The sequence below is a fragment of the Rattus norvegicus genome, chromosome 5, assembly GCF_036323735.1.
Source record: "Rattus norvegicus strain BN/NHsdMcwi chromosome 5, GRCr8, whole genome shotgun sequence".
Classification (NCBI taxonomy): Eukaryota; Metazoa; Chordata; class Mammalia; order Rodentia; family Muridae; genus Rattus; species Rattus norvegicus.
In genome coordinates this window covers 125,076,083-125,099,429 of record NC_086023.1, presented here as the reverse complement: position 1 = coordinate 125,099,429, position 23,347 = coordinate 125,076,083, and the positions used below count along the sequence as shown (strand labels likewise).

Here is a 23,347-nt window from a genome sequence, read left to right as displayed (position 1 = left end):
TGGCTTAAATGATTCTGTTGCATGGTTGATGTCTTAAGTTACTGTCTTATGATGAGCCCGTCTTCTCTCAGAGTCATTCCAAGTCCTCCCTTCATAGCCCATTTCAGTGCTCTCTGAACTGCTAGATAATCTCACAGCTATATTGTATACTACCAAGAGATTGCAGCTAGAAAAACGGCTTTGTTTTCACAGTAGCTTTGTGATTAAGGTGGCATGTGCTCCAGGTGGTTTACCACTGCTGACAACTGTCCTTAAAGAGTTAGGTATCAGCAGAAAGGGGTACTCCGTGTACACTTGAGTTGTCTTAAAGGTTTATTGTTAATTTTAATCATGTGTCTGTGTCTGGGTGTGTGTATGTGCCTGCAGAGGCCAAAGGTTCTGGACCCCCTGGAGCTGGAGTTACAGGCAGTTGTGACCTGCCTGATAAGGGTGCTGGGAATTGAACTCCAGTCCTCTGGAAGTAAGTAGGTGCTCTTAACTACTAAGCCAGCTCTCTAGTCCATACCACTGAGTTTCTTTCTTTTATAAATGATTTTGACATGGACTCAGATCCCATGTGAACTGCTGTTTAAGATGGCAAAAAGCTATATGAGATAACTAGAAGACAGACCATAGGATCAGAATTTATATTGACTAGACTGTTCAGGTTGCTATATGAAAGCCAGAAGAGTGAAATTCAGTAGGGACATGTGTCAAATCTAGCTCTTAAAGTAAGCCCAAACCAAAACACAGGTGGTGTATAAAGAATGGGTCAGTTGATAGGAATTTCAGACTTGGGAGTATTAGGTGACCACAAGCTTAGGAACTACACATTATGAAGGCTTAAATGATAAAATTGTTGCCAGGTGGAGTGTAGATGTGCCGAGGCAACATCAGTTGGCAGTTGTAGGAGTAGTTTTGTTTTATTATACTTTAAGTCAAATCTGCAATAATGGGTGTTACAGCTTGGAAAGAAGACAGCCAATTGTGATTCATTCTGACAATAAGCTTTATATTTAGGAGAAGTCCGAAAGTGTGCTGTGCGAGCTCAGAGAGGAGATGTGATTTTTTTTTTTTTCACACTGTGAGAAAACACTGTCTGATGCAGCTAAAAAATGTATTTGAAAAAAAAAAAAAAAAGACAACAAAAGAGTTGCCATATCTGGCGATGCCTTGGAGATGGTTGCAAAGAAACACAGCGTCGTCCAGAATTAGATTTGCTTCCAGGCACCAATGCACACATCCGTGAGATCTCTGTTATTTATTTATTTTTTTTAAAGATTTATTTACTTATATATAAGTACATTGTAGCTGTCTTCAGACACACCAGAAGAGGGCGTGAGATCTCATTAAAGATGGTCGTGAGCCACCATGTGGTTGCTGGGAATTGAACTCAGGTCCTCTGGAAGAACAGTCAGTGCTCTTAACCACTGAGCCATCTCTCCAGCCCGAGATCTCTGTTATTGACTCTTTCCTCGGGGGTAGGTGGTCGTCCAGCAGGATTGTTACTGCAGACGACCTAGTTTGCATGGAAGGTGGGTATAGCTTCCATAGGATGATGCTCTTGCCAACTCTGTCATTTTGTCATTGCATACACATTTTTTCTTTGTGTTATTGCCATCTCCCCTGGCTATGACTTGTATGAACTTTCATATATAGTTAACAACTAAAAAGAAAACTGGAGAGGAAATCCCACATAATCCCATAGCCATCTGTTTGAAGGCAGCTGAATCTATTTCAAGGAATCCTGAGAAGAAAAATCCACTGGCATGAGCCTGGCAGGTTGAGTTTGCTAATTTGTGAGGATGATAAATGTGAGAAGCTAAGCGGAGAGCTGCAGCCAGAAGAGAGAAGGACTGAGGAGTTTGAATTCTGAGGAGAAAATAGAATTAAGTTTTCCAGAGCTAGTCCTGGGTAAACATGTGCATTTGTGGTTAGTTACAACACTTGGAAGGTTACAAATTCTATTTATGCTCATCTCAATCCCAGACTAAGAATGTCTACTTTCTATCTTCTCTAGAGGAAATAAACAACAAACTAACAAGAGCCTCACAATCGAGTGGGGTCTCTACAGATGTTCACATGCAGTGTTCAGCATTCCAGGAGAGGTCTGTGAGGAGAGGAAAAGCAGGAACATGATTCAGATTTTCAAGTTATCAGGCATGAACTCTACCTTCTCATATATTTAAGATGGGGCCTTTTATTATCTGGTTTGGAATCCATACAGATAAGCAAAGGAAATTTGTAGAACTGAAAAATGCAGTCATCAAAGCAGAACTTTGTAGATGTCTTAACAACTTAGATTCTACTGAAAAGATTAGTGTAGTGAATGATATGGGTCAAACATAGATATCCAGACTGAACCATAGAGGGATGAGGATAAAAGAATGCATAAGTCACAATTGGAACAGAACAATTGTTATCAGAACCTCCCAGAACAAGTTAATTATAGGGTATGTAGGTATGAGTGAATGCAAACATAACCTTAGGTTTTCCTTTATTTAGTGATATTTTAAAAATATTTTAATTATATGTATGTGTGTATTACGGTGTGGGGGTGTTGTGGCATATAAATGCAGTGTCCACAGAGGCTGGAAGAGGATTTCAGATTTCCTAGCCCTTGGAGTTACAGGCGTTGTGAACCATACATTGTGAGTGCTGAAACTGAATCCAGGTCCCCTATAAGAGCAGTGCGTGGTCTTCCTGCTTAGGCATCTCTCCATTCCTGGGCTTTTCCTTCTCAAAATGAACTTTTTCTGAATGTATAGTAAGATAAATATGATTATGTAGTTTGTCTACCAAACATTTAAAACATTATTGTTTTATTATTATTTCTTCTTCTGCTACTATTACTACTATTACTACTGCTGCTGCTGCTGCTGCTATTAGTGTGTGGTGTATATAAGTGCCATTGTGTATGTACATACATGTACCATTGTGTGTTTGTGTGTGTACAAGTGGCATTATGTGTGTGTGTGTGTGTGTGTGTACAAGTGCCCATGTGCCATTGTGGGAGTCTGGAGATCAAAGGATAGCTAATTCTTGAGAATCAGTTCTACCTTGTCACCTTGTGAGAAATGGGGAATTTTGGATTCAGGTCATTAGGCCTGTGTGCAAGAGTTTATATCCACTCAGACATCCTGCCAGTCTCTAAACATCATTTTCATGAAAACGCCTGTAAATGGTTAGTTGACTTTGGGCTGGAGGGTCTATGGAAAAAGTAAGGTCATTATTTTTACACAGTTGTAAGGAAACAGAAACAGACTTTTAGCTTCCATTTAAGGTGTCTGTTCAGATGCATACACATGGCTCCTGCTTGAGTCTTTTTACTAGAGTTGATAGGATCCACTCATGTGAGCCTCATAACCTAGTATGTCCTATATGAAGACTGTGCTTGGTCATAACAGGTCTGGGTTTTAAGGACTCGTGTGATTATGCTGTATTGACATTCTGGATCATCTATGTCCTAAATCTTTGAAAACTAAGAAAACCGAAGTGAAGTTAGAACATTGCCTGTCTTGTAAACACTACTTTGGATTCAAGACCATTGATAGTTTCAGAGTAGGCATTCACATTCTTGAAGAGAAAGTGGACAGGAGCAATTTTGAAGATAAGAAGTGAAAGAAATAAATTCCCCAGCTTTTGCCACATGAATGGAGAGAAAGTTTAAAAATAAAGCAACACACTTTTTTTGAGAGATAAATTTAAATTATTACTAGCATAACCACAGTCAAGGAAATTATTAGAATTATTCAGTAAGCAAGAAATTAAGTCCAAATAAAAACAGGAAGCCTTTTTCATTAGCATTTTATTGCTGTGAAGAGACACCATGACATCATGGCAACTTTTTTTTTTTTAGGTTCTAAATTTTATTACTAGACAAACCACACACCCCCAGTTTAGACATGACCAAGTCTCCAGGTTAAAAATGTTGAACTCCATCTGGTAGGATTGATTGGTGACAATGATTCAGTATAAACCATTAGTCTCACCATTGTGTGAATCCTTACAGGTTCAGCTTCGTTCTCCTCAAGTGTCTTCTCTTGGAGTTGTGCCTGATTTTGTTACCAGTTTTCATCTGAATCCATGGAGGAATAGGACAGTTTTGCTTTGTTTCTTGGCTTGAGAAGACTGGTGAGAAGCCAAATCAGGTGTATGGCTCACAATGGAGGAGAAAGAGCCATGGCAGCTCTCATAAAGGAAAACATTTAACTGGGGCTGGCTTACAGTTCAGAGGTTTGGTCTATTATCATTATGGTGGGACACGTGGGAACAAGCAGGCAGACATAGTGCTAGAGAGGTAGCTGAAAGTTCTACATCTGGATTGGCAGGCGGCAGGAAGAGAGAGTGACACTGGGCTTGTCTTGAACTTCTGAAACCCCAAAGCCTATCCCTCTTTCCCCCCCTCCCTTCCTCCCAGTGACATACTACTTCCAACAAGGTCACACCTGGGCCAATATTGCCACTCCCCATGGGCCTCCTGGGGCGCCATTTTTATTCAAACCACCACAAAGCCCAAGAGGCAACGAAAGGCCCTGGAAAGGGCCCACAGAGCGGTAACTAAATAGATACCGATAATAAAAGTCCATCCTGTAAGATTTAAAGTCTATGTCAGAATTACATACAAAGCAAAATGTGAGAGTGGACTTATGTAGAATACATTGAATATCTGAGAAAAGTAAAAGTCCAAATTTGTGTTAGACATTAGCGGGTCAAGGATGCATATTACAATCTCAGGGGTGATTACTAAAACGAATCCCAAGGGCCCTTGAGGTGAAAACTGGTTTTATGTTTCTTATTTTGTAGAGAATGTAAAATCATTCCACGACTTACTGTTAGAGATTTTATGGACACAGCACTGGGGCTGGAAAGGCAGGAGAGGTTGTGAGTAGTGGTGGTCATGCCCCTGGCAGGAGCTACACTTCCTAGGAACGGGGACAGTCAGAAAATTTCAGATCCTTTATCCACAACTTGAATGCTAGTGTATCTTCTAGCATTTTAAAATAATCTCTTCTATGCTGGTCAACTTTTCCTGATTATATCTTACCTTAGGTTATTATGTAAACACCAAGCTAATTTTCCTATGGAGCTAAGAAATTAATAATTTGTTATGGATTGACGAGTTTTAAAGAAATATTTTAAAGTTATAGTCTATAGAGCCAGCATAAATAAAGTTTAAAAAAAATAAAGCAGAAACCCGGTGTAGTGGCTCATGCTTTTAATCCAGCACTCAGGAGGCAGAGGTAGATGTAGCCCTGTGAGTTAGAGGCCAGCCTGGTCTGCAGAGTGAGCTGTAGGACAGCTGCAGCCACACAGTGAGACTCCCCCTCCCCCATTACAAATAAACATACCAAGAAGTATAGTTCTTACCAAAACAAAACAAAACAAACAAGCGAAACCAAACACATGCTCAGGCCTTTCCTGATTTTAAACAGTCTGCTTTTTCTCTGCTTCTTGTCTGTCCTGTGCTGTATTTTCTTAACTTATTGCCATTGAAAATATTAATATTGTTTGATATATTTGCTTATTAGTTATATTCTCCACCAGAATGCAATTTCCACTTATTTTTAGAATTCAAGACAATTCTTTATATACTTCAAACAATATTTACTAATTTTGAAAGAATGAAAAATAACTGCACACACTTACATGGTAAAAGCAAGAGAGAAAAGCCTTTGGGGATATGTGAATGCATCCTTTTAGTACTGAATATATGTTCAGTGTGTTATTACGGGGCCAGCAAAGGAGTTTAGCCAGCTTTTATGTCTCCAATTTCAATTTGTGTGTCTGATTCACAAGAAAGGGTAGAGCTTTGTCCTTTGATAAAGCCTTGATTTTTAAAAAATATTTATTTTTTTATGTATATGAGCATGCTGTCGCTGACACACCAGAAGAGGGCATCAGATCCCATTACAGATGGTTGTGAGCCACCATGTGGTTGCTGGGAATTGAACTCATTGTCTCTGGAAGAGCAGCCAGTGCTCTTAACTGCTCAGCCATCTCTCCAGCCTGACCTTGATCTTTGATGGGATAGTAAGTAGTTCTTTTTGATTACTGTCATCCAGTGTCCTTCCTTCCATCATGGCTTCATTTAGTTGTCATGCTGCACATCAAATGAGAAGTATGCAAGTGATGGGATTTAATATCATTGTGGAAGCAGTTCTGTGGGCATTTCTAGATTAGTTGGAGGTGGAATGACCCACATTAAATGTAAACTGCACCATTTTATGTGTTGGGGAGGGTCCCTGTTAAATGAGAAGGAAAAGGGTAGCAAAGCTGCAGTATTCTGCTCTCTGTGGGAATACAATGTGATATACTACTATAAGCAACACCACCATCCCCCCACCCCCACTGCCATGACTTCCCTATCATGATGAACTATAAACCCAAATAAGGCTCTTGTTCCTTACGTTGCTTTTGTTGGGAATTTGGTCATTAGTGAGGAAAGCTAATTTATACAGATAACTGGTACCCAGAAATGTTTGGTTTTTTGGAACTGGTTTTCAGGAGGACTATGGAGAGTTTGAATCCTTGGGCTACAAAAGCCCTGGAGTACTGTAAGCAGAACTTATTGGAACATTCTGTTGGGATATTGGAAGACCCGTGTAAAAGGAGGCCTCCATCATGAAATGTCAGAGGTGAACAAGGACTCCATCTGGATTATTCTGGTGAAAGAATCTATCTGGCCGATTTCCTGAGAACTTGAGTGAGGCTGAATGTAATAGACCAGTTGGTTTGATCAGGGACATTTCAAGATGGACCACCATTCAGTCTTGGTTGCTGCTCAATGCTTATTGGTATATTCCACATCTATAGTGAGAAAGAGCAAAGGTCGAGCAGAGATATAAGAAAGCTGACATTTGGGGAGGAAAGTGTGTGTGATTTAAGTGTCAGGTTTCAGACAAGCAGAGTGTTGATGAAGGACAAAGTATCTGTACTTGTTGAAGAGACTAGTGCCATGTAACAGGGATCTGGCACTAGCATGAGAACAGGAAAGGTCCTCTGAGGACAAGGCCTCACTCAGGGAAGGCTTCATCTGAAGGAGATTCAGATTCATTTGAAAGGAGGGAACCTAAACTAAGAATGATACTGTTGGGGTTCCCAGCTCATAAACAGTTTCCTAGGAAAGGATTCCCTGAATTAGCATACAGAAGGCGCCATAGCTCTTGTCCAGGAGGTCAGGCTCCATTCCCGGTTGTTGGCAGAACTTGGCAGAGTCATCCACATGACAGTGGTTTCACAGGCACAACAGATGCAAGATTGAGGAGGTCATGAGGTCTGTACAACAGTTCCGGAGAGCCACTAAGGCCAGCGATGTGTGCCAGGGTTTCAGTCCTGCTAGGAGGACATCCTGAGGTCAGCATGTGGAGCGGACTGTGAAACTGTGGTTGTTCTGGAGACCCCAGCATGTTGTTGAATCTAGGACCATGGAACTTCTGCTGAAGAAAGCTGTTGGCATGGAGGAGAGTTGGCTCAAAGGAGGGACTATACGTGTACCTCCAGCAGCCCAGCTGAGAAATGGGCCATCCAACTCTTGGAACCCAAATGATTCTACTGTGATCCCCAGAAGATGCAGTGGAGCTGTAGGATTTGGTGTTTTCCTTAATGAGTTTCAGTCTTCCTGTGGCTCACTCATTTCTTCCTGTGCCCCAGAGCTCCCTTTTCTATGTGGTAAGAGTGTAACTTAAACAAAATTTATAGTTTCTCCCAATTAAGAGATTACCTTGAATCTCAACAGAGGCATGGACTTTGGAATTTTAAACTATGTGGGATTTTAAACTTGCTAAGATTATAGGGATTTTTGAAATCAGGTTGAATACATTTTGCATCATCAGGTGTCTGTAAATGTGTGAGGACAAAGGCGGAAGGTTATGGCTTAAAATGGAAGTGTGTGAGTCAGCTTGACAGTGAGTGACGGTTAATCTTGTTTGTCAGGGTAATAGGACTTAGAGTCACCATGAAAACAAATTTCTGAAAATGTCACGAGGCATTTTCTAGATTAGGTTAAATGAGGTGAGAAACCCTACACTAAATGTGGATAGCTCAGGGTCCTAGACTGAATAAAAAGATCATGGAGCCGGAACATTCATTTCTCTACGTTGTCACTGTGGATGCAGTATGACCAGCCGCCTCAAGGTCCTGCAGGTGCGACTCTCTACCATGCTGGGCTGAGTTATTGAACCATGAGCTGACATGAGCCCTGTTCCCTAGGTTGCCTTCGTTGGGTGTTTTGTCACTGCAGTGATGAAAGTCTTGGGTGTGCTGCACTATTCAGATCTTCTCCAGATTCCTGCTGTCCTCACCTGCAGTCTAGGCACGATGCTGTCTACCCTATAGAGTTGGGAGAATTAAATCTGCCATGCATATCACAATGCATATCACAATGCATATCACAATGCATATCACAATGCATATCACAATGCATATCACAATGCATATCACAATGCATATCACAATGCATATCACAATGCATATCACAATGCATATCACAATGCATATCACAATGCATATCACAATGCATATCACAATGCATATCACAATGCATATCACAATGCATATCACAATGCATATCACAATGCATATCACAATGCATAGAGGTCAAAAGTAAAGACTTTTGCTTCCATGTTAGAAGTATATTCAGGGAACTTAAGGACTTCGTGAAAAGGAAACTTGGAGACAATCAGTGAGACCATTTTGTTTCATCATGGGCAAAGAAGAAAGGAGCCTTGTGCTATTTTGGTGGGACTCTGGTGGTGGTAGGAGTTAGAACATATGCACATCAGACCACGCCTGATTCCCAGCGTAAAGTTCTGAATGTGCATGAGTAAAGGCCAATAACCTGAGCCCGCTTTTACACCAAGTTCTGAGCAGCTGATAGATTTAGTAGTAACCCTTGGCTTGCTGTAGTTTAGGTACTCGTTCAGTGTCCTTGGTTGGCCTAGAGCTCACCATGTAGACTAAACTTGGGTTGATTATCCTGCCTCTACCTCTAGGAAGCCAGGCATGTACCGTCATGCCCAGGATCCCCAAAAGTTTTCAGTTAACTTTTAAAATTACAATGCTGCCTTTGTTACTTTCTTGTTCCTCTGATAAAATACCTTAGAAAGAGCAATGTGAGGAAGAAAATTTATTTGGAACCAGCTCCAGAGGAATACAGTCCATTATAGTGGTGAAGATGTTGCAGCAAGCAGGGAAGGGAAGGTGCCAGAAGCAGAAACCTGATTGACCCCCTTCCCATTAGAATTGCACCCATTTTTGAGTTTTTTAGAAATGGAATCATTTATATCTTGCTTCTTTTACCTAATAGTATGTTTGTGAATTTTTTGTCTGTAGCTGCATATAATTGCTATTTGTAATCACTCATTGATGTATTGATTGCATTTTGGTTATTATGAATAATGCTGCTTTAAGCATTCTATGTTTTCCACTTATATCATTTTGTTATGTTAGAAAGGCATATAAGCGCCTGGAGCTGACCCTGTGCCACAGCTCTCCATACCCAAATCCTGACAGAAAAGAGCTGGTCTCCCAGGAGTGCTGACACACCTGAGAGCACAGGTGAGACCACCACTGAGGGACCGACCCAGAGCCCTCAGGACACAGGAATGGAAGAGCAGCCTGGGACAGGATCCTTTTGCTTTCCATCTGTGCCCCAGAGCTGACCCTGTACTAAGCTCTCCATACCGAATTCCTGCTTGGAGAGAGCTGGTCTCCAAGGAGTGCTAACACACAGACTTACAGGAGAGACAAGCCACTGTCAGAGACAGCAAGATCAGCTAACACCAGAGGTAACCAGATGACAAGAGGTAAGTGCAAGAACCTAAGCAACAGAAACCAAGGCCATTTTGCATCATCAGAACCCAGATCTCCCACCACAGTAAGCCCGGGATACCCTAACACATCGGAAAAGCAAGATTCTGATTTAAAAATCACATCTCATGGTGATGATAGAGAACTTTAAGGAGGATATAAATAACTCCCTTAAAGAAATACAGGAGAACACAGATAAACAAGTAGAAGCCCTTAAAGAGGAAACACAAAAATCCCTTAAAGAATTACTGGAAAACACAACCAAACAGGTGAAGGAATTGACCAAAACCATCTAGGATCTAAAACTCGAAATAGAAACAATAAAGAAATCACAAAGGGAGACAACTCTGGAGATAGAAAACCTAGGAAAGAGACTAGGAGTCATAGATGCAAGCATCACCAACAGAATACAAGTGATAGAAGAGAGAATCTCAGGTGCAGAAGATACCATAGAAAACATTGACACAACCTTCAAAGAAAATGCAAAATGCAAAAAGCTCCTAACCCAAAACATTCAGGAAATCCAGGACACAATGAGAAGATCAAACCTAAGGATAATAGGTATAGAAGATTCCCCAACTTAAAGGGCCAGTAAATACCTTCAACGAAATTATAGAAAATAACTGCCCTAACCTAAAGAAAGAGATGCCCACACACATACAAGAAACCTACAGAACTCCAAATAGATGGGACCAGAAAAGAAATTCCTCCTGTCACATAATAGTCAAAACACCAAATGACAAAGAATATTAAAAGCATAATGGAAAAGGTCAAGTAACATATAAAGGCAGACCTATCAGAATTACACCAGACTTCTCACCAGAGACTATGAAAGCCTGAAGATCCTAGGCAGATGTCATACAGACCTTAAGAGAACAAAAATGCCAGCCCAGGCTACTATAGCCAGCAAAACTCTCAACGTAGATGGAGAAATCAAGATATTCCATGACAAAAACAAATTTACATAATATCTTTCCACAAATCTAACCCTACAAAGGACAAAAGATGGAAAACTCCAACACAACTAGGGAAACTATAACCTAGAAAAAGCAAAAAAAAACTAATCTTGCAACAAACCCAAAAGAAGATAATATAATAACAAAAATAACAGGAAGCAACAATCACTATTCCTTAATATCTCTTAACATCAGTGGACTCAGTGCTGCAATCAAAAGACATAGACTAAAGACTGGGTATGTAAACAGGACCCAGCATTTTGCCGCATATGGGAAACGCACCTCAGTGACAAAGACAAACACTACCTAAGAGTAAAAGGCTGGAAAAAAAGTTTCCAAGCAAATGGTTCCAAGAAACAAGCTGGACAAAACAAACTTCCCTAACCTAAAGAAAGAGATACTCATGACCATACAAGAAGCATACAGAATTCCAAATAGATTGGACCAGAAAAGAAATTCCTCCAGTCCCATAATACTCAAAATACCAAATGCATAAAACAAAGAATATTAAAAGCAATAAGGGAAAAAGGTCAAGTAACATATAAAGTCAGACCTATCAGAATTACATCAGACTTCTCAACAGAGACTATGAAAGCTAGAAGATCCTGGGCAGATATTATTCTAATATTGAATAAAGTTGACTTTCAACCAAAAGTTATCAAAAAAGATAAGGACACTTATTCATCAAAGGAAAAGTCCACCAAGATGAACTCTCAATCCTGAATATCTATGCTTCAAATACAAGGGCAATTTCTACATTCATAAAAGAAACCCTACTAAAGCTCAAAGCACCCATAGTACCTCACACAATAATAGTGGGAGACTTCATACCCCACTCTCATCAATGGACAGATCATGGAAACAGAAACACAGAGAAACTAACTGAAGTTATGATCCAAGTGGATTTAACCGACAGCTATAGATCATTTCATCCTAAAACAAAAGAATATACCGTCTTCTTAGCACCTCATGGTACCTTCTTCAAAATTGACCATATAACTGGTCACAAAACAGGCCTCAAGAGATATAAGAAGATTAAAATAATCCCATACATCATATCAGATCACCATGGACTAAGGCTGGTCTTCAATAACAACAAAACAACAGAAAGCCCACATATACATTGAAGCTGAACAACGCCCTACTCAACAATGACTTGGTCAAGGAAGAAATAAAGAAATTAAAGACTTTTTAGAATTTAACGAAAACGAAGGCACAATATACCCAAACTCGTGGGATACAATGAAAGCAGTGCTAAGAGGAAAACTCATAGCTCTAAGTACCTCGAAAAGAAACTGGAGAGAACAAACACTAGCAACTTGACAGCACATCTGAAAGCTCTAGAATAAAAAGAAGCAAACACACCCAAGAGGAGTAGACATCAGGAAATAATCAAACTTTTGGTTGGCTGAAACCAACCAAATAGAGACAAAAAACTATACAAAGAATCAACAAAACCAGGAACTTGTTCTTGGAGAAAATCAACAAGATACATAAACCCTTAGGCAGACTAACCAGAGGGCACAGAGAGTGTATCCAAGTTAACAAAATCAGAAATGAAAAAGGAGACATAAAAACAATCTGAGAAAATTAAAAAAAATCATCAGATCCTACTACAACAGACTATAGTCAAAACTGGAAAATCTGGATGACAAGGGCAATTTTCTAGGCAGATATCAGGTACCAAAGTTAAATTAGGATCAGATAAAACATCTAAACAGTTCCATAACCCCTAAAGAAATAGCAGTTATTAAAAGTCTCCCAACAAAGAAAAAAAACCCAGATCAGATGGGTTTAATGCAGAATTCTATCAGATCTTCAAAAAAGACCTAATACCAATACCTAGTACCAAGTTAGAATAGTTCAAAACCTGTGGAATCTAGGCGTCCAGCTTGTAAATAAAATATCAGGGCTGTGTGTCTTTTATACGAGCTAGTTAGAATATAAAAATGTCATTTATAGGGCTCCATTCTTAGAATAAGCTATCCAAATCTATTAGTCCTTAGCTAACGTTTACATTCGTCCCAAACCTGCTAATTTGATACATTTGGAAGAAAGACACTCAGTTAAGAGGGAAACCATGGTGGGGGATAGGCTGCCCTGTGAGCTACAGAAGGTGGTCTAATCAGGTGGTCAATAAAATACCCTTCAGCTCAAACCACCAATACTCTTCAAACTATTCCACAAAATAGAAATAGAAGGAACACTACCCAATTCTTTCTTTGAAGCCACACTTATGCTTATACCTAAACCACACAAAGCCCCTACAAAGAAAGAGAACTTCAGACCAATTTCCCTCATGAATATCAATGCAAAAATACTCACATGCAGCTCGAGAGGAAGGAAGACCAAAGTGTGGATGCTTCAGTCCTACATAGAAGAGGGAACAAAATAATCAAGGGAACTAAAGGGTGGGAGGGACTTGGGAGGACGAGAGCAGGGGGAGGAAAAACGGCCTTCCATGGCCTCTCACAGTGCCCAGCCTCAGCTGCTCTTCATGACCTCTTCATGCCTTCAAAACCAGTACCAGCTGAGTGACTCTTACACATTACCAAGTCCAGCCACAGCACGAGGTACAACCTTGGCGTATCTGGAACACAGCTCTCAAAAAACACTTCCCAGATGATGTCACCTCAATGATGTTGGTCTCTTCCTAATCACCACTACCTTCTTAGCTCCAGCTGACCAGCATCAATTGTTCCAGTATCTCGTAGGTTCACTTTATTAGTTCTGGTTTCTTGTTAATCACAGCTGATTCTCCAACCCCAGCTAACCAAAACCACAGAATTTTTACAATCACAACATGGCCCTGACAAGAGTCTTTAATCTTCCCCTCTGAAATTTCACAAGCCAGGCCTCCATCTTCCTCACTGTTCTCAACATTATCTTTCAAGTTCCTACAGAAGCTCTTAACATCCCAATAGCTCTTCTAGCTCAAAGTTCCAAAGTCCTTCCACAGTCCTCCCCAAAACATGGTCAGGTTGCCACAGGAATAACCCCTCCTGGTACCAATTTGTCTTAGGGTTTCTATTCCTGCCCAAACATCATGACCAAGAAACAAGTTGGGGAGGAAAGGGTTTATTCAGCTTACACATTCACATTGCTGTTCAACACCAAAGGAAGTCAGGACTGGAACTCAAGCAGGTCAGGAAGCAGGAGCTGATCCAGAGGCCATGGAGGGATGTTACTTACTGGCTTGCTTCCCCTGGCTTGTTCAGCTTGCTCTCTTATAGAACCCAAGACTACCAGTCCAGGGACAGCACCACCCACAATGGGCCAGGTCCTCCCCCTTGATCATTAGTTGAGAAAATGCCTTACAGCTGGGTCTCATGGAGGCATTTCCTCAACTGAGGCTCCTTTCTCTGTGAAAACTTCAGCTTGTTTCAAGTTGACACACAAAGCCAGCCAGTACGGGGCTAACATTTGAAATGTAAATAAATAAAATGTCCAATTTTAAAAAAAGGACATAAATTTAAAATTCATCCATATTATTTTAGTTTCTTTCTACCCTATTTCCGATTTTGTCATGAAGACCATCCTACAGGGTTCAGTTTGACATTCTTATACATGTAGATGAAATTCAGTTTCCCGTATCCATCCTTCCCAGACTTTCATAATTACCCTCCTACATTTAGGTCATGCTATTTCAGCTTCCACATTGAGGGAGAATGTATGATACTTGCCGTGTTGTGCCTGGTTTATTTTTCATCATCCAGTTCCTTTTACTGTAAAAGGCAGGGTTTCAGTCTTCTCTCTGGCTCCATTGTGCTTATCTATAACTTTTTCTTGAGCTTCTCAGTGCACCTAGGTTTATCCATAGTCTCAGTAACTTGGACCTGCAGGTGTTTAGTACAGTGATTTTATTTCCTTCGAATGTGTTCTCAGGCTTGGGATAGCTGGGTTTTCCTTTAATTGTGGGGAGCGCACACTTCTTTATAGTAGCTATGCTTTACATTTCCAACAGACAGCATGACAGAATTCCTCGTTTGAAAAAAAAAAGCCATTTTAACTAGGGTTTGGGTTATAGTTCCCTAGAGGCATGTAGGGCTAGTGGACTGTGTCAAGTACCTCAAACCCCAGGAATATCAGTGATTTGAGAATGGCATGAGTAGAGCCTCTCCTTTCTCTGTGCCTGCTTTGAAACAGGTAACCATGACACCCAACTGAGAGGACCACAGGCACTCAGGAGTGTAGCATAGGCCCTGGAGTTCTTCTCCATGCTAATCAGGTATCTAAATAGCCTTAGCCTTCAACAATGACCTTCCCTTCCTGGATATTCTCTTGCCCTTCCACTAATTGGTATATAGTACCTCGTCCACCCTGAATAAAATGCATGTGTCCCATCCACCCCCAATAAAGCAATATGAAGAAGCTAAGATCGTATCAGTGAGCTGCTTCACTAGAGATCACCACAGCGAAGGCCTTTGCCTAAAGAGCCTCAATACTGACTCCCAAATAAGGCCTTTCTCTTCTCCTACCCGTGTAGTACTTGGCACTTGGTCCAATCAGACCCTGCTCGGCTCAGGCTCTGTCTTCCCCTTCCTGCCTGGCATGCAAACACACTGAGGGGAAATATGGGCCTCGGACCCCTAATCCTGATTTCCTTTCCAGGTGCCTGTGTAGCTAGAGAGAAAACCAGGAACCACAGCATTCATGTCAGACTGCCTTTCCCTTTCCGGTGTGCAACAGAGTCTGACACCATGAAGGGAAACGGGTCGCAGCGTCTCCATTTTGGGCCTCTGCTCTGTCTTCTCTGACTGGCATGCCGAGGTCTGGACACTCCTGACACAATACCTCAGAAGCTGTTGATACTGAGCATTTCGTCTCTTCATTTTACTGATGAATTTCTTTGCTGCCTAGAAGCCTTTTATTTGGTGTTGTCATTTGCCTGTTTTTGCTTTTTTTTTTTTTCATGCTTTTGTGATCAAATGCATAAACACATGGATAATTGAAACGATAGTTTCAAGTTTTACATTTAGGTTTTTGGTCCATTTAGGTTTGATTTTTGTAGTTTGTTAGCAATACGTTCAATTTTAAAAAAAATTCATGCAAGATATTCATTTATTAAATGCTTTTTAATGCATCTTTTGAAATGATCATATCAAGTGATTTTACCCACTGAGTCATCCTGTTAGCCCTTATCAAAATTTTAATACACTTATTTAACAATTATGAGCTTACTCATTTACTGTGTTCATGTCTATTTGTGCATGCATGTATATGGGGTGGTGCATGACACTGCACATATATGAAGGTTAAAGGATAACCCACAAAAGTTGGGTCTTCCATTTTACCTTAGTGCCCTGGGATTCAAACTCAGAGAGGCTTAGTGGCAAGTGCTCTTACCTGATGAACTGTCTCATTGTTTATTGATTTAAAAATATTGAACCATTCTTGGATCCCTGAAATAAATTCACTGATCATAGTGATATTTTGTGTGTGTGTGTGTGTGTGTGTGTGTGTGTGTGTGTGTGTATGTATGTATGTATGTATGTATGTATGTAACCTTTGTGCCTTTTTGATGTACTCTTCTGCTGAGTCCTGCTTGGGCCCTGAAGCAGAGCCATTAGGGTGTGGGCCTCCATGAGTGTTGATAGTTGCTGTGGGCATAAAGCTTGTACAGATTTTTCATATTTTTCCTTTGAGGAGTGTCCTCTCTGCCAAGTTTAATAACTCCATGATAATCAGAGACAGCACAGGTTCGGGAGGCAAGGGTGTGTCTTAATGTCTCAGCAAAATTGTAGAATATTGTGAAGGCTTTAAGGCTGTGGGAAGGAACTCTGAAAACATGAACTCAAAAATGTTTTTCAACTATGCAAAATATAAGGATTGAATATGAATTGTATAAGGTGCCTCACAGGTGTAAAGGAGCAGAGGCAGCTCTACTGTGAGCCAGCTTGTCGGAAAGATACTAGGGAGATAAAGAAATTTAGGGAGTGGTGATCACAGGACAAGATCCCACCTAGCTAATTTTTGTTTGTTGGTTTGTTTATGCTTACAAAGGCAGGCAGATTTCTGAGTTCAAGGTCAGCCTGGGACCGAGGGAGTTTAGGTTCAGGCCCAGGCATGGTAGGAATGTAATTCTAGGACAGAATCCCAACTGGCTAAGTTTACAAAAGCAGGCAGACCTCTGAATTCTTTTACAATATTAAAAAAAGTACTTCCTGTCCTTTTCTAAGACCAAGAAGCTAAGGTCCTGGAATGCTGATTCCTGGGATGGTCGAGAGGGAACCTGGAGTAGATGACCGAATTGATATGTAAATAAAAGACTGGACTTTTGTCTGCAGAGACAAGCCAGCAGAGAGCAATGGCAGTTCTCTCTCTTTTTTTCGTTTTCTTTTTTTTTTTAAAGATTTATTTATTTATTTATTTATTTATTTATTTATTTATTTATTTATTTATTTATTATTAGTACACTGTAGCTGTCTTCAGACACACCAGAAGAAGGCATCGGATCTCTTTACAGATGGTTGTGAGCCACTATGTGATTGCTGGGAATTGAACTCATGACCTCTGGAAGAACAGTCGGGTGCTCTTAACCGCTGAGACATCTCTCCAGCCCTCTCTCTTTTTCTTAGATAAATTTTTAGCAAGAGCTGATCTGTCCAGATATCTCTGGAGAGTGAGCACAGCTCTTTTAGAATTTTCCATAGCTCTTTTAGATTTTTAAAAGTAGCTTGGAGAGCTAAAACAGCTCTTTTAGAATTGTTTTTCTAGAAAATCGAAGAACTTTTTATAGCAGCTTTTCTGACTTTGGTTGGAAAATCTATGAGCTATCCAGAGAGCTTTTAGAATTTTTTTTTCTAGCAAGAGAGAGCTGTCTGAGGTAACTTACAGAGTCAAGAACTAGCTACAGGGGGCTGCTAGGGAGACAACTCATGCAGAACATAGGCCATCAGCTTGGACGCAGAATTTGACTTCAAGTGATTTGTTTCTCTGCTCTCAAACACCCCCTCTCTCAGGAACCCTTCTGCAAGCCAAGGCTGGTCCTTGGCACTCTTCAATGGATATTTTGTTGGGAAATTTTACTTTTCTGTTCTTTAGCTTGTGTGTGTGTGTGTGTGTGTGTGTGTGTGTGTGTGTGTGTGTGTGTGTGTGTGTGTATGTGTGTGTGTGTTAGTTATCAGGGCAATGCTGGACTCATACAATAAGCTTGGAAGTTTTCTGTCCCTTTGAATTCTTTAGAATACCCTGGGGAGAGTATTACCCTTTATTAGAAGTTTGGTAAAATTCAATAGTAAAGCTACTCTGTCCTGTTAGTTTATTTATTTTTAACTACAATAGTTAAACAGTCAGTTTTTATTGGTTTGTTTGATCTGTTTGGTTTTTTTTTTAATGTTCTTTCAGTTAAATTTTTGGCAGATCATATGTGTTCAGAAATCAAGTCCGATCAGTGTAGGTTTTCCATTTTGTTGGCATGTAGGTTATTTGTATTACAGCTCTAATATTGGCTGTAAGGGTTTGTTTTTTTTTTTTTTCCTCTAATTTTATTTGAATCTTCTTTTTTTTAGTATCTAACTGAAGGTGTATTGAGTTTACTTTTTTTTTATAAAACCAATGTTATTTATTTGTTAGTGTTTTCTATAATAAAGTTTATAAAATTAAAAAAAATTGAAAAGGAAAAAAAATTGAAAAGGCAAACCCCCTGTTTTGTTTATCTTTTGTATTTGTTCTATTGTGTTTATTTCTACTCTGACTTTTGTTCTTTCTCCTTTTCAGTTTGGTTTGTTCTTCCTTTTCTGGGTCCTTAAAATGCCTGATTAGGCTGTGTGCTTTAAACCTTTTTTTTTTTATATATTATATGAGCATTTATTGCTATAGAATTCTTACCACTACCTTTGCTGTCAAAGGTTTGTTGTTGTTGGCATTCGTTCCTGCGCTGCCGTGGTCTCTAGCGAGCAGCTCACGGGTACGATCTTAGCTTCTTCATATTGCTCTATTGGGGTGGATGTGGACACACACATTGCTCTATGGGGGTGGATGTAGACATTTTATTCAGGGTGAACGAGCTTCTTCATATTGCTCTATTGGGGTGGATGTGGACACATACATTTTATTCAGGGCGGATGAGGCACTATATACCACAGATGGTGCTGGTCTAACTAGATGTCTGAGCGTAGAAGAAGGACTCAAGTCCAAGTGGATCAAAGGCCCCAACACCAACCTGATAAGAGAGAGTGGGGAGTAGTCTTGAATGCACAGGAGGCCACTTTCCTGAACAGAACATCAAGAGCTCAGGCTCTGAGATCAACAGTTCGTAATTGGAGCCTCACGAAACTGAAAAGCTTCTAGAAGGCAAAGGACACAACGGCAGCCTACAGAATGGGAAAAGATCGTCACCAACCCTGCATATGACACAGGGCTGACATCTAAGATACAAAGAACTCAAATTAGACATTAACAAACCAAATAACCCAATTAAAAAATGGGGTACAGATCTAAACAGATAATTCTCACAGAGGGATTTCTAATTGATTAGCAGCACTTAGAGAAATGGTCAATATCCTTAGTCGTCAGAGAAATACGGATCAAAATGACTCTGGGACTCCATCTTACAACCACCAGAACAGCTAAGATCAAAACTCAAGGGACAGATCATCTGGCAAGGATGTAGGGCGCAGGGAACTCCTTCACTGCTGGTGGGAGTACAAACTTGCACGACTTTGGAAATCAAGTGGGCAGTTTCGCAGAAAGTTGGGAACATAAACATTTTAAAAATTGATTCTATCAGATGTTTTCTCTCAGCTACTAACGATGCATTTCTCAAATGTCTTAGACACACAGCCATTCATTAAATTTTTTTTCAAAGTACCTTCTTAAAATAAAGACTTCTAAAATTTAAATTTAAGGAAGTCTTTTTTTTTTCTGATTGCATCACTTTTGATTAAAAAAATCATCAGTTTTATTTGTGTGGATGGCTATGCAAATGGATAAATTAATAAATCCATCAGATTATAGTTTTATGTATATATTATATACTTGTTTGGAGAATGAGGGAGATGGCATAGGAAAAGGCTGTCCTGCAGCCTAGAGACTTGAGTTTTATCCTTAGCACTTACTTTTTTTTTTTTTTTTTTTTTTTTTTTTTAAATCAGTTGTAGCACCTATAGTCATAGCACTAGGGAGATAGAGACAGGAAGATCTTTGGGGCTTGACAACAGCAACACTAGCTACTGCAGGTTCAGTTGGAAGGAAGGAAGGAAGGAAGGAAGGAAAATAGGTAGGGTAGGTAGGTGGGTGTAGGGTGATTGGGGAAGATATTTGATCTAACCTCCACAAGAACATACACATGCATATGCAGAATACACAAGGAAGAGTTTTATTGTACTTGTCTTTCTAGTCTCAGTGTTTTTTCCCGTCATATTTACCAGGTCTGTAGGACTCCTGGGAAGTGGGAAGCAAGTGAACTTAATTTTCCCCAAGAATAGTTTTGAAGGTACCAAGATGTGGCTTTAAATAGCAGCTCTATCATTAGTTTTTAATGTGAATTTTGATGGTTTTTCTTAAGCCATGTGGATCTGCTTTCTTTTTTTTTTGGTTCTTTTTTTCCGGAGCTGGGGACCGAACCCAGGGCCTTGCGCTTCCTAGGCAAGCGCTCTACCACTGATCTAAATCCCCAGCCCCTGCTTTCTACTTTTTAAGAACTCTTGGATAGTTATTTTGTTGCTGAACTTGTTTCTCCATTGATACTCTGAAACCCATTGTAAATCTTTTTTTCATGTGCATAAGATCAACAAGCACATAAAAGATGCTTAGCAAATGTTTTAGATTTGTTAAATTTACAAATTGGTCAAGTAAATGGAAGTAAAACTTTGATGAATGAAAACATTTGATTTCCATAAAGCAAAGTTCATGTCTGTCACATACATAGAAGATATTTTTTAGTTTTGTATGCGTATTTATGAAAAGATTTGTTTTTCTCTTTTGAGACAAGGTTTCTCTGTTGTAGTCCTGGCTGTTTTGGAACTCATCCAGTAGATCAGGCTGGCCTTAAACTCAGAAAACCACCTGTGTTTGCCCCCGGAGTTCTGGGATTAAAGGCAAGTGCTACCACTGCCTGGCTGTCGAAAGAGTTTTAGAACTTTCATTTGGCTTTCAAGGAAAAGTGTGGCAAATTATTGTATGTAATTAATTGTAGTTAAGCACCACGTTACTGAAGGTATCATTAGGCCGTATAATTAACAAAAAAGGGGGAGTTGTCAATACATTTGACTGTTTTAACTTAAGGCACGTACTTCCTTTATCAGCACTGTAACCATTTGTAGGGAAAATGCCGTTTCTTCTTCAGTATTTCATGTGGGAGAGGCAAAGGAATACTTTGTCGTTATATTCTTTCCTGAATCAGTTCACTAGCATTTGTGTTTTCAGTTTATTCCGTGATATTAAAACAAATGACCCAACTGCTTGGCTAATATCACATTTGATATGTTTATACCATGTGACCAGGATACCTGAGAACAACATGTAGGGAGGAATTATTTATTTTGGCTCCCAGCTTCAGAGGTGCCAGGCCATCATGACTGGAAGGGCAGGTTGGAGCAGAGCTGTTTCTATTTTCTCAGCCAGAAAGGAAAAAGAGACAAGAACCACTTGTTGCCTTAAAGACGCTTCCCAGTGACTTTCTCCTTCCACAGGCCCGCCTCGTACCTCACCTGTCAGCTGTAATGGGGTAGTATGAACAGCAAGGCATCTGCCCTTGATTAGGTCAGTGTCTGCTGGTTTTAATTATCTTGGAAGTACCTTCACAGACGGACCCAGAATTGCACTTCACTAATCTCTAAAGCGTTGACTCAGTCAACGTGATAGGACTAACCAGCACGGAGTCCATGGTCTTCTTTGATTTGAAGGTTACCTGTGTTTCAGTGCTTTTGGTTAGTGGGGAAGGAGGAGCTGGATCTTGCCTGTTGTTGTGATAAATCATGTGTATCTCCCTGGAGAACGGTCGGACTCCACAGAGTTGTTGTAAGGATGGGTGAGCGAGCCAGTTAGCACTCCGGACACTGCTCAGTACACACTAGGAATAGCACTGCCGCTCCACTGCTACTTTTACTATAGTGTTTAAGTGATGTTTCCTTACTATCAAAGGAATACTCAGTAGCTATCACAGTGGGGATCTTTTTTTTCTAGCATACAAGCGGTGCATTATTAGTAAAGGACACAAGTTTGGCAGAGGAAGAGGACAGGGATGCTGCATCTAATTTTGAATTTGCTAAACTTGAGGTGCTTATGGAACACCCATCTTGAAATTCTCTATGTGAACATGAAGAGGGAGCAGGATCGTTAGTTAGCTATGAGCCTTGGGTGATGAGTGAGATGATTTGTGTCTCTACCGTGGATCTAGGGGAGAAGCCTCGGACATTAATCTTTAAAGAGTCAGTAGAGAGCAGAGAGGAGAGCACCTAGGAGTTCATAGGAGGGAGTGAGGGTAACCTTGAGAGTACTGCCTCCTCAGCAGAACCATTAATGCAGGATCAGCCCAGGGAGATGAGCCTGGGCACTGAACCAAGGGAGCGGCGTGGGACGTAGCAAAGATTGCGTTAACTTGAATTTTGAATAGTAGTTAACTATTTTATTATGTTTATTAAAAAATTACTTCTGTAATAAATACAGTGATGTTAAATAGAAGATGAGAAATAAGGAAAATATAATGAATTCTGTCTAAAAGATGTTCCCTAGTATTCCTATGATGGAATATAGAATTGAGTAATCCTTTGCACAAAGGTGGAAGGAGCATTGCTCGGCTTTGCTGAGGATGCTGAGGTGATGGAGGCACAGCTTCTGTGTTGAAGGCATGCTTTCTCAAGGGGAAGAGGCTGAGGTAAAGGAGGAGGACTTCAGGCCTGTGTGTCCCGTGATGCTGGAGTGCGTCCAAGCTTAGAGCACAGTGGGAAGGTGCACGAGGAGTGATTCTGTTCTTCTGACAGCCAATATTTCTCTTTCTCTTTTCTTCAGTTGGAGAACATCAATTGACAGGCCATAAAGTGGCAGTTAAGATCTTAAATAGACAGAAGATTCGCAGTTTAGATGTTGTTGGAAAAATAAAACGAGAAATTCAAAATCTTAAACTCTTTCGTCATCCTCATATTATCAAACTGTAAGTATTTTTGTGCTTGAAAATATAAGAGAACTGTCCTGAAATAGTTGACCCGAAATTCTATAAATACCTTAAGTTAATTTTAGGAAACATCAGTTTCCATGTTCATGTTCAGTTTTAATTCATTACCCCTCTGTCAGTTCTTCAGTGCACATTCTTGGTTTAAAATTAAAGCCTTGATTCAGAGTTGGTACTAGTCACATGATGAGTATAGCCTTGGAGGTTGATTCTTTAGAATTCACTCTGGAGATCACTCAGCATTTGTAATTCTATGTTGGTTCTTTTCTTCTTTTTCCTCTTTCTATTTTTAATTTAAAAGTAATATCAGGCCAGGTGTAACAGTACATTATTGTAATGTTACTTGGTGACCAGGGCAAGAGGGTTGTGAGTTTGAGGTCAACCTGGGATATATAGCAAAACTGGTCTAAAAATGGTAAATACTGAAAGAGCTGTAAGCTAGTTAGTTAAACTGAAAGATAATTTAACTAATTAGATATAGAAAATCTAG

General features: G+C 40.1%; 1 protein-coding gene across 4 annotated transcripts in view; it reads left to right on the top strand.

The window, feature by feature from the left end:
• The window catches only part of Prkaa2 (protein kinase AMP-activated catalytic subunit alpha 2), a 72,066-nt gene that overhangs the window by 9,581 nt on the left and 39,138 nt on the right, over positions 1-23,347 (top strand). For 3 of the 4 annotated variants that reach the window (XM_063288460.1, XM_039110823.2, NM_023991.1), the window contains 1 exon segment: positions 22,698-22,839. The exons of the other annotated variant lie outside the window; for it this stretch is intronic. In XM_063288460.1, coding sequence (XP_063144530.1) covers positions 22,698-22,839 — 142 coding nt within the window. 4 annotated transcript variants of the gene reach the window in all.